This window comes from Diceros bicornis, chromosome 4 (assembly GCF_020826845.1).
Source record: "Diceros bicornis minor isolate mBicDic1 chromosome 4, mDicBic1.mat.cur, whole genome shotgun sequence".
Taxonomy (NCBI): domain Eukaryota; kingdom Metazoa; phylum Chordata; class Mammalia; order Perissodactyla; family Rhinocerotidae; genus Diceros; species Diceros bicornis.
The window spans coordinates 47350501-47362972 of NC_080743.1; the positions used below are offsets into that span (position 1 = coordinate 47350501).

Genomic DNA, 12472 nt, shown 5'->3' on the forward strand with positions numbered 1-12472 from the left:
AACCAACGTCTATCTGGTTCACTGCTGTGTGCCCAGAGCAGCATAGTGCCTAGGCATGTGGTAGGTGTTCAATAAAAACCTGCTAAATGAACTGGGAAGGAAAGGCAAAAGGAAAATCTACTGAGCCAATGAAAACAAAAATATTTTGTTAGGGCATGTGGCTTTGCCTCACAGCGGGATCTAAATGTGGTTCTCTGAGAGGAAATGTCATACCAGCTACAGAATGATGGGGCGACAGGGGCACAGGCCTTGGTAATTTCAGTTCATATGCCATGCTAGAGTTTCATTCTGGACTTCAATATTAAATGTCAAACTGCTCAAATTCACAGGTAAAACAAGCATAAACTTATGAGATTTCTTGATCTAACTTTGAAGATGTATTTAAACTTCATTCTGTTGATTTTTAAGAAACCATTCATATCAGAGATATTGGGTCTCAGTTGTAAATGTGGAGAATTCACTTATACTAAAATTAGACTTAATGTGCAAGTTTCTTACAGACTTAAATATCATATGTAATCCATGCATCTCAAGCTTCTGCGGAGTGTCAACAGTGCCAATTTTATCACTTCCACAGCAGCTATTCTAGAAGATTGCTTTTCCTAACCCGGATAATATTTCAGGCTCCTGCATCTAAAGGCTCTAGAAGGAATCTGCTCCAACCACATCCTCTCCCGTTAGGCATGTAGCTGCCTCTATCTTTAGAAACATTTAATATCACTTTAACCCCCGATATCACAGGTGCTACCTCTTATTTTCACATTATATGGCTCCTACAAACTGATGGTCATCTGCATTTATACTAGTTTTCAGAAAAGACCAAGTTCATTCTTTTGAGTTGAAAAATAACATGCTCTCTATCCCCCTCAGCAGGTTAATAAACTATTTTGGTTCAAGTGTGAAGTAGATCATGAATACAAAGTCTCCAGAAAAGAATTATCAATTCACTAGGTCTACTTTCAGTTCATGAATCTGAATCTTTTAATGTTCCTTTCGGCACTGCAGAGTATTTGTTATTTGTATTTTCTATGTTCCTGGAGTTCCAGTTTTCTTTTATTAAGGTAAAGGATGACATTTCATCGCCCAGTTATTTGTCAAGCATTTCAGTAAAAGCATACCCTTCCCACTCAGATACTGGACACTGATTCTCCTACAGTCTCAAGTCATGGAGCTGGACATTCTCTGACATGTCTCTCAAGCAATTTTGCAAAATGATCACTAGCGTGGCCTTTTGGCCCCTTTACGTGTATTTACGGATATCAAATAACTCATGCAACTATGTTGGCCTCTTAGTGACCTTGAGTATTGCTTGTTATAAGAACAGAAAACTTAGCACAGAGATGCATAGGAGGTCCCCTCATATTCCAAATAAACAAGCGTCTTTAGCTTTTTCAGTTCATCTCTCTGTAGCTCCATTTTGCTGAACAGGATAGCAGCTATCATCAAAAACAAGAAAAAATCCTTTCCTCCTTTCCTTTCTCAGTTACTAGGGGGTCAAATATTAGCATAAAATATCTGATATGAGGCACAGATGATCTATTTAAGGCAGAAATTTGTTTTAGATACACAAAGCCCATAATTCTGTTTCTTTTTCGTATACATTTTACAATCTAAAATATTTATACTCTTTCTAGTAGTCTTGTCTAGAGACAGTATTTTGTCATTTAAATTTGGTTTCCTTAAGCTTAATTCATTCAAATATTAATGATTTCCCTTCCTGCCCTCCTTTTAGGGGAAAAAGAGAGGAAAAAAAATGATGTCTGGCAGAATAAACCAAGGTCTTCATAATCACAGTATTCCAGTGTCAGGTGAAGCCTGGGTTTGATATCATTCTTTTACAACTATATCTCCTTAGTTAGGGTCAGGAAATCTGAGATATCCTAATTCAACTTCCCTATTTTGCAAATGAAACTATGGGCCAGAGTAGTAAAATTTTAGTTGGAACCTATGTTCTTTGGCTCCCAGACCAATGCTCTTCCCACTATGCTAAGATTGGTAGACTGTATAGTAATGCAAAAATAGGACAAAATATTTTCAGTGGTAATTTTAAGCACTTCATATTACTGTGTGAGAATTTGACATATAGTTATGAATCATCCCGAAGGTAAGAGTTTAAAGTAGGCTTTGATATATTTTATACTGAGATAAAATAAGGAACTCAAATCTTCCAAAACTGCCCAAGTGTCACATCCAAGAGTCTGAAACTAACATTAACTTTCAGTAAAGGCATTTCGGTGGAAAAAAGAATTACAACTAAGCAAAGAACTTCCAGTTTTATTTTTCAAACATTTAAGAACAAAAAACATTCAACCAAATTTTTAAAAATTAGGATGGATTAATTTACAATAAAATAGTCAACTTAAAATATCAGCCCTTTCATTTAGGGCCAAGGAGGCCAATAGTTCCCATTTAAACAGCAGAATTGCACAATTAATATTTTTACCTATATTTGATGGCACAGAAATATAAAAGTCATACAACTTTCATTGAGATCCTCCCTTCTCTCCAGAGTAGAATTCATACAATTGCTTCTTAGGTCAGTACTCAGGCTTTTAAAAATCACCAGCTATATTTTGAAATACATCTACAACTACTCTGATAACAAGAACGCTTTTAAAACAATTCTTATAGGAAACACCTTAGAATAATTTTGTGGCACATTAGCCTGCTTAAAGAAACAGTAAAGATGAAAAATAATGTACAAGAATTATAGTCCCTTGTTTACAGAAACCACCCAAATAAAATATTTTCTCTAATTAATTATCCTTGCCTCTTATAATTTATTAGCAGAGATGAATTACAAGAAGCAGAATGCACCATATTTTGGTTCTTGGTTATAGCTGCCAGCTTAAGAGTTCATGACTGCAAATGTAAAGCAAAATATGATTATGCTTACAAATTCTGGAATGGGAAAAAACCAAAATATCTCTTTAAAGTGTTTCTCTATTCTTGCTTTCAAGTCAAGACAAAAAATTCACAGCAGTTTAAAGGATGATGAAAGACTAAACATGGGGCCCAGTGAAATATTATATATTTAGAATAATTTTTCCTATTACACTCCTTAAGTGAAAATCATAGTAAGTATGCTATCGTATGACCGAGTAACATTCTAGTAAGCTGTTGGAGCAAATACAGCACTTAATAGATTCATTTACAGATTAGGCATGGTAGCCTTTAGACAGAACATCTTATTTTCATACTCGTGAATGTGCAACCTTCAACAGACAAACAAACATAAAGTAATATGTAATTTATAACAGCTGGCCAGGCACTTAACTTGGGGAAAGAGACTTTCAGATTTTGAGGTAAACTAGAATTGTTTTCAGCAATCACAAACATATTCTAAAAACCACATTTTATACCACACTAACTGGTTATTCAAGATTTAACTATAAGTTTATCACTCTATTGTGCCAAAATTCACACCTAAGTGTAACTTCTTAAGAACCTATTTAAAGAACATTTTCAAGTCTGAATTTTGGCCCCATTTAGATACTTCTGTGCTTAGAATGTACTTGAGAAAACTCGAAGGTACATATATACAAAGGCTATGGGCATAAGAGCCCCAAATGAGTATTTTTTCCTTAATTTGACATTAAAAAGAGTCACACTGTCAGTCACATAGACAAGAGGAGGAAGAGGAAGAAAACAACATTGACATTAATGACAACTAAGGTGACAAGCCTCAATCTAGCCTCAAGAAAATTACAGAGCAATGCTCCAAAGGGAGCAGAAACAAAGTGGCAGAGTTTCCGTTTACAGGTGTTGACAGTACTGTGAAAGCTCTCTGAATTAACACTAAGGAGCACAACTCTCTGGGTTTATTACACTCTGGGCACAGCCTATGTTTCTTCCTCTCTTCTGAATTCATTTCAAGGCAATGTGGAGTTTGCTTAACAAACAAAAATTCATATTAGAAGATGGAGGACCTCAGTAAGTATTTACACATTAGAAGACCAGAGCAGAAAGTGGCCATTTTGCAACTAGTCTTTTATCAGAAGATATCCAGGTCTATTTTTCATTAGAATTACCAGGATATTATGCGCAAATGGAAAAGCCAAACCTCCAAATCCTCATAACTAACAATTAATTATATTTTCCATTCCCTTCTCAAACAGCAATTTCAATCCAAAGGCTACTTCTTGTTATGAACAAACTCATCAGCTTGTTATCTGGTAGGCACAGACTAATCAACATCCTGTTTTAAACCCTTCAAAGAACATTATGAATAAAGAAAATATAAAAAATTTTGATCTGGGCCAACCTCATTCTCAAAAACGTAATGAGAAAAAAATATTGGCTTAATTTAGAGTTTCCATGTGGTTAAATAAAGGGTACAGATACTTTATTTATAAAGACTTTTAGGCCAACCCTCCTCAGGATACCAAGTTTTTCCAGTCATGGCAAAGGATTTGTGCTAACTGACCTCTTCTTCCCTTACAAGACTAACAGCATGCATCTGGCAAAACTACTAGCTGGAGTTACTGGAGCAATGAGTAGATGTGGAAGAATTTCTCTCTCTATGATGCTAACTGGCTCACTCAAATTCTGAAACTGTGACCCTGGTCCATTAGCACCATGCTTTCTCACTGTTGCTGTGGGGTGAGGAACAGAGGGTGAGGTGAGATGGGAATTGAGGGCAATTATATACATCATTAAGATACCATGATATACAGTGAAAATGTGTCTATTAGTATATTTTAGGCTTGAAAATCACTGATCACAGCTATTAAATAAAACTGCATCAAATTTTTACAATTTTGAACACCTGCAAACGTAGAGCTTTCTGATGACCCCAATTTAAATATGAATAGAAGTTCACTGAACATTAGGTTATCAGTAAGCTAGAAGAAACAAACTACATATATTTTGTAGGTAGTAACCTACCAAAAAAAAAGTGGCCATTAGGCAAAAATTCAGTGAAATTATTCATAATTGTCTGTTTCATCTTTCTCTTGGGAGAGCCCAAAAACAGGTCTCTGAAAAACCAACTTCACACATGTAAGACATGGCATCTGCTATCCTATTGATCTATCATTCCCTCCAAGGTAGACAGGTCACAGACATATTGAGAACATTCATTTTCATGTATTTTTGTTTTTGAGACATCTATTCCACTGAAGTACTGTAAAGGAAGTCTACAAACCACTTCTAGGAAAAAGGCACTTCATTGTGAAAGTTAGATTTAATTACATGAAAGTTGAGAAGACTGGGATAGACTCAAAAGTCAGTATTCACTTTTGTATTTATGAACACAGAGTAGATGCCAGTTTATAGAATATAGCCAATAACATTACAAACAAACCGAACAGCAACATTAACTATATTCTCAGCAAAACAGTAATTAATGACATTTCTCCAAAAACCAACATAGTTCCAAGTTCAACAGTAAAAAGAAAAAATATCACCAGCAGTTGCTACTTTAGAGCTCAAGACACTGTTTTCTAAAGAATTTGACGTCTATAGTTTGGTTCTCTGTTTCAGAGCATGAATTGTTTCTCAGGTGAAAAACGTGGGGTGGCGGAGTTGTGTCTGTGTGTGTTAGGGGAGAACCCAGGGTGGAAAAATACTGGGGAGTAACAAGAGGTTCATTTCTCTGGTCAGACAACCAAGTGAGGAGGTAGTTATTCTGAGAACTTCTCAAATAGAGAATATTGTACTGATCTACTGAGAGTTAGGGAAGTAGCAGGAGCTTCTTTGTGATACTGAAGATAGCAACAGGAATATCTCTCCTCCAGGGAAGTCAGGACCAGGGTGTCAGTGCAGCTGAAATAAAGACAGAATTTATATAAGTGGCACATAGAGAATATAAGAAAAACAAGGTTAAGAAATCAACATGAATGATAATACATTCATTTCCAACTTGTCCTACCTTGACAGTGGCTCTTTTCTGATGCTAGAACTTTATAAGTATCTATAAGAAAAGAACACACACCATGTCATCATCACCTAGTTTTGATGGAATGATCCTTCAAACACGTGGTCGGTGCCAAGAATATGGTATACATATATTTCATAAATAATGTCTTCTAATTTCTAATATTATTGAAAATGTAATGATGTCTGTAAAATAATTAAATGTTTTAAAAATAGTTTAGACCTCAGTACTCTCAGAAACGGTGCCATAAGGAAAATATTTTATAGTCATAAGTGAGCAGAAACTCTCAGTTAAATAGCAATATAGAAAAAATAACAGCAACACTCTTCCAAATTGCCTGATGCTAACAGGATCTATAATTATGTCAAGAGACCACATGCTCACCTTGTTACATCACCACACACGGCAACCCCATGCAACCCTGAGTCCCATCATCACTGCTGTTGAGTTTTTTCATTCGGTACTGACGTATTTCTCTTACCAGTGTGTAAAAGGCATCTTCAACACCCTATAAAAGAAAGAAAACGATAAAGACAGCTTAAAAAAACACAATCCAAGCTGTAAGCTCTCCCTCATTTGTACTTTTTCTTTTTTTAATTTACTTCATTGCTTTTTTTTTTTGAGGAAGATTGCCCTTGTGCTAACATCTGTTGCCAATCTTCCTTTTTTTCTCCCCAAAGCCCTAGTACATAGTTGTGTATCACAGCTGTAGAGTTGTAGCTCTTCTATGTGGGATGCCGCCTCAGCATGGTTTGATGAGCAGTGAGTAGGTCCTCGCCCAGGATCTGAACCGGCGAACCCCGGCTGCCTAAAGCAGAATGTGTGAGCTTACCCTCTACGTCACCGGGCCGGCCATTCATTTGTACTTCTTTATGTGGATTTAAAATTCCAATTATGGGAGCCGGCCCCATGGCGTAGTGGTTGGGTTTGGCACGCTCTGCTTTGGCGGCCAGGTTTCGTGGGTTCGGATCCCAGGTGTAGACCTACACCACTCATTGGTCATGCTGTGGTGGCAACTCACATACAAAATAGTGGAAGATTGGCACAGATGTTAGCTCAGGGCTAATCTTGCTCAAGCAAAAAAAAAAAAAAAAAAAAGAGGAAGATTGGCAACAGATGTTAGCTCAGGGTGACTCTTCCTCAGCAAAAATAAAAGTCTTCATTTTAGAAATACTTGTGCATGTTAATGCAGGAGTAAAAATGCCACACCAGAATATTAATAAGTTCATTTTGGGTTTAAACTGAAGATTAAAAAAATAGAACACTATTAAAAAATCTGTAACAAAGAATGTGGATCATATCTCTAGCAAAGAGTCAATCAATCAAACTTTTCTGCCTTAAACAAACCCTTGCCAGATGGTGAAAGCTGTACTATACCTGTCTGGTCTTGGCTGAGGTTTCAATGAATGGAATCCCATAACTCTTGGCCAGTTCATGGGCTTGTTTTGTGTCAACTGTCCTTGTTGGCAAATCACACTTGTTTCCTACTAGCACCATAGGTACATCATCTGAGTCTTTTACGCGCTTAATCTGTTCCCTAAAAAAGGGAATATGTTATCATAACATAAGAATAAGCTTTTAGGAATATATAGCTAGGACAAAAAAGAATCTAGCAAATTTTATCTAGCCCTATTAGCTTTTAGTATTGAGTCTCACTTTTTTCCCTACTACTTATAAAAGAGCCTGCATACTAAGGAGACTGGTTTAGACTTGATGTGGCTGCCATAGCAAAGCCAAGTACCATTCATCTTCCAGTGGAAATGGATGACTACTCTATCTTGACACATGCCTTCCTGTTAGGCTCCCTGATTTTCCAAAGAGCTTGGCTCTGGATTTAATTGGCAACTCAAAACTGCACTCTAGATTAAGGTCTGAAGTACAAAAAGTAAAAGCTCACTGCCTCTAACTGCCTCTAAACTTTTTGAGCTTCCCTTGAGTGACAGTATTTAATGCAAGACAGTCTATCCACTTGTCTAGATGGGTGGTGTCTATACATTTTCTTCAAATAAAATTGTAGCTGGAAGTCCAAGATATAAAATAGAAAATACCAGAACTGCTCTTATTAAAGGAGGACTAAAGAATCTGGAACTCCCAACCGACAGCACTTCCTTCAATGACATGTAAAACATAGCATACAATAGTTTAGAAACTATTGCTCTAAATTCTTTCGACCAACTCTGTCCAATAGAACTTTTTACGATTATGGGAAAGTCCTATATCTGTGCTGTCCAACTATATCACTAGTCACATGTAGCTAATGAATACCTGTAAAGTCAGTTGCTGATGAGGCCAAGAAACTGATTTTTAAATTTTAATTTTAATTAATTTGAATAACTACATATGGTTTGTGGCTACCATCCTGCACAGCACTGCTCTAGACTCTACCCTTGGATTATATACAAAGTCATGCACCTGAGATGTACTACATCAGCTATATGCAGAACTGAGCTTTGGGGTCACGGCAGCAGCCTAGGTTAAGGGATAACATAAGACAGCCTAAGAAAAAAAAAACGACTTCCAGAAATTCAGCAAATATTTATTAGGTGCTTGCCAAGTGCTGGGCAAAGTACTGTTATTATTTTCAGAGAGAAAATGGAAAGTAGAGAAGGTTTAGGAGGAAAAAAACCACTGAATTCAGTTTTGGACTAGTTTGTTTCTGTGAGCAGACATCTTCACATGGATGGAGCATAAGCCAGGATTCAAGGCTGTAGGCAGAACAGCCTTGCGTGCATTTACTACATGCTAGGCACTGTTCAAGTGACTTACATATTTATTAACTCATTTAATTTTCACAACAAATCTTGGTAGGTACTATTATCTCCATATTATAGATAAGGAAACTGAGGCACAGAGATTTAGTAGTTTGCCCCAAAGTCCCATGGGTTAAAAGATGATGGAGCCAAGTTTCAACCCAGGCAGAGTCTATATTCTTAACCACTATTGTGCTTAAAGAATGAAGAACTAAGAAGAAGGAGCCCTGGGTTTTTGGTCCCGGCTCTGGTACTAATAACAATCAAGACTCTGAAAACCTAACAAACCACTTTCTGAACTCTATTTCTGATTCTATAAAATATGAATGTTGTGCTAGAATTTTTTATCATCTAATTTTGCTTTGAAATTTTATGGTTCTATGGACAAAGACCATCTTTATGTTCCTTTGCCCTGCTTTCATCTGTATCTACTCCTCACTAGTTTCTTCCTATCATCATCTCTATTACTTACTGAAAAATGTTTCTCAGAGGTGATTTCTTCTCTGAAATTCCTTTGTGATCTCTCGTAACACCTTTAGTTTTGAACCATTCCCATTAGCAAGCTTTATTTATGTATTATCATACATCCTAGCCACAGTATATTATATAAAATAAATTCCAGTATTAACTTTCAGAAATAACCCCAGCTTCTCACTGTCGAACAAGCTAAAGCCAACTCTTCTCATAATTAAAAAGCTGTATCTTCCCTAGTGTGGTATCCTCATTCTCCCACAAAGCTTCAGAACACACTTAAAGATCATCCTTTCAGAAAAAATAATGCTCCTAGTACCTGTAGAGGTTAATGTCTGCAAATGACTTGCTATTATTGATGGCAAATACACAGAGGAAGCCTTCGCCTGTCCTCATGTATTGGTCTCTCATGGCACTGTACTCCTCTTGTCCAGCTGTATCCAGTATGTCCAACAGACAGGTTTCACCATCTATAACCACCTGTTTTCGGTAAGAATCCTGAGGATGTGGACGGTGAGGTGGTGGGGAGAGAGGGAGATTCCATTTTTATTAAAAACCACAGGGAATGCAATGCTATTGCCAAGATTAAATAAGCTCCTAACCAAGTCCATTTCTGTCTCTCTGATTTGTCCCTCAAACTGTGAATATATAATCACAAACAGAAAGTACTTAATGTCACCCTAGGAAAAAAGCCCCAAATCCTATACGCCTGCAGAAAGGAAAATGTGGTCACTCTGTTCCTGGAAAAGGTGAAAAATATGTGGTACTTCAAAAGACAGCTCTACTGCAATTAGACTAGAGATTAGGTTCACATTGTACTTTACTAAGGTATGAACTGGACTTGTCCTGTTTTAGTTGTTTATGGTACATTTAAAATTCTAAACATACCTCCACTAATTATAATCTGGCTTTGGATACAGTGTCATTTGTGTTTATGACTAAATACACAAATACTTTTTATTTCAGACAAGGTTATAATACCAAAATATTTTTCTCATCATGACAGACTGTACCTTTGGGAAATATTCCTCAATCAAATTCCTAAAGGTTCCAAACAAGGTATAGGTATAACTAAATTCCTCAGGAAGACAGACATGCATAGATCATATAAAAAATTTTTTTCAATCTGGCTCTAAGACAAAAATTTTACTTGTATTTTAATACTTATGTTCTGGGAATTCAAAGAAAATAACCTCATCACACTTAGTCAAGATCTGGCTCTAGAAACAAAACTCAACCTAATTTCCCAGCCTATTGATCAGTTCCTCTGTAACTCACTTGCAACATACTTTCAAATTAACATAGAATTCACATTGCCAGAACTTCCTTGAGGCATGAAATATGGTTAAGTGTATGAGTGCTCCGAGGAAATGAGCAAAATTAAAATTATAAAGATAGGTTTTAGTCAAATGAATTTATGATAATAGAAGGCAGAGAAGTGGTTATTTCCTGACAGGGTGGGGGAGTTTATTGACTGGAAAGGGGCATGGGAGAACTCTCTGGGGCATTAAAAATAGTCTATACTTTTATCTGAGTGGTGGTTACGTTAAGTGTATATAAATTTAATAAATCACCGAAGTATTTTACTGTATGTAAATTACCTCTCAATAAATAAAACTCCAAAAAATATTAAAAGTTTCTAACTATTAACACTAAAGCTGTTAAGCCTAAAATAAAGATTTTTGCCCAGGACTAATGAGTAATTTTTTAATAATGGCTATATTAGAGTTAGCTTGCATTAATTAAACACTCAGTAGCTGGGTGGTAGGAAGAGCAGGGTGTAGATTAAAAGAAAATAATCTTTAGAGTTAGACATTTCTAAACTGAATAAAATTACAAAACCTTTTAAAACCTTTTATTTAAAGGACACTAGATGCCATTTATTGAAGCTAATCTATAACAAACTCCCATGAAAACAAAATAATCTTTAAATAAATACTATTTATGCAGCACTTCACCATTCACAAAAAATTTAAAGATATTATTTGATTTTTCACAATATCCGTGTGTGGTAGGCAGAACAAATTTATGGTAATTTAATAGATCAGGAAAATGAGGCTCAGAGAGATTAAGTAATTTGCTCAACATCACATAACTAAATAAACTGCAAACAGGGACTGAAATCCTAGGCAAAGCGGTTCAAAATCTCACGCTCTTTCTACACCAACCCACACTCTCAGCTGCTTCAACTAGCTAAGAAATGAAAATTGCAGAATACCCAGATCTCTGAACCCTTTATTTCCATCCTGCTATTATTCAGACAGTCCCTCTACCTATGGACTGTGTTTCTTTTTAACAGAGTTGTCATATATGAAGAAACTGAGTTCAACACTAAATTTGCAATAGTTTACATAAGTGTTAAAAATTGTAAACTTTTTAGAAAATCTTCAGCAGCTAATAAAAATGAACTCTTCTCCACAAACATTCCAGCTTTACTTATTGTATTACTCAACGCAGTACCCAAAATCACTTTTTACTTTCTCTCCTGATTACTCCTTTAGGTAAAGAACAGCAAAAGGGTATGGGTAAGGGTAAAACCGCAGAGGTGGAGTCAGCAGGCTACCACTGGGCCTCACCTCTATGGTGGGATCATATTCATCAACAAAGTGGTTCTGGATTAGCTGGATTGTCAGTGCGCTTTTTCCAACACCACCTGCTCCAACCACCACCAGTTTGTACTCAGTCATTTCACACCAGCAAGAACCTGTCGGAAAGCATCAATTAGGGTTAACTGGCGAGCCACATCTACAGTACTTCAAAGCTTTCCCTATAATCAATAGTAACTAAAACCAGAATTTGAAATGTATCGGTTCCATACACGTCACCGCCACTTGGTTCTCAAAATGATTCAGGAATGCCAAAAAGCACTTGCAGGTTACTGTGGGCCTCAGAATTCTGGATTATAGTCTTCTAGCTACCCCCACCCTCGTCTATGTTTCAACAGTCCTTGGGCCCCGCCCTCAGCCTCAGGTAAAGGAAACCCCCCCTTCTATTCCTCCCGCAAGTCTTCCCAGCTCTAGGAGGAGGCCTCCAGGTCGCTCCCCCTTACTACTCCCCGGCCCATCTCTAAACATCTTCCCCGTAGGGCTCAAAACGAAGGACCCCCGCCCAGGGCCTTTGTTTGCAGCTCGCAGATTCCGCTCGATTTCTGGCAATAACGAGACGCCTGTATGCTCCAAAGCCGAATGCTACACACGCCAGAGACCTACCTCAAGCTCCGCTGCCTCCGCTTCGTACGGATTTAGGACCACAGCCGGGAAAAATGTTGGAGACCCCGGAACCGCCATGAACAGCCCCCACCAGGGAGCGGCACTTCCGGCCCCGCCCGCTACGTAATCAGTCGGCGCGCAGGACGCCCGAGGCCCCGCCCCGG

General features: G+C 37.3%; 1 protein-coding gene across 1 annotated transcript; it reads right to left on the reverse strand.

Moving 5' to 3' along the window:
- Positions 1-2258: 2258 nt before the first annotated feature.
- NRAS (NRAS proto-oncogene, GTPase) lies at positions 2259-12413 on the reverse strand. The gene is made up of 7 exons (XM_058538869.1): positions 12309-12413; positions 11676-11803; positions 9419-9597; positions 7256-7415; positions 6263-6386; positions 5873-5914; positions 2259-5766 (listed from the first exon to the last, which is right to left on the reverse strand). Exons 2-5 carry the CDS (start codon positions 11784-11786, stop codon positions 6267-6269), a joined length of 570 nt encoding a protein of 189 aa, XP_058394852.1. The 5' UTR covers positions 11787-11803; positions 12309-12413; the 3' UTR covers positions 2259-5766; positions 5873-5914; positions 6263-6266.
- Positions 12414-12472: the final 59 nt, after the last annotated feature.

Bases quoted from the DNA above. Each gene is read 5' to 3' on its own strand.
- NRAS (XM_058538869.1), bottom strand. From the start codon at position 11,786: ATGACTGAGTACAAACTGGTGGTGGTTGGAGCAGGTGGTGTTGGAAAA. The intron at 9,598-11,675 runs GTGAGGCCCAGT...CCACATCCTCAG, and splicing joins AATATGATCCCACCATAGAG to GATTCTTACCGAAAACAGGT. The intron at 7,416-9,418 runs GTACTAGGAGCA...TCCCTTTTTTAG, and splicing joins GCAGACATTAACCTCTACAG to GGAACAGATTAAGCGCGTAA.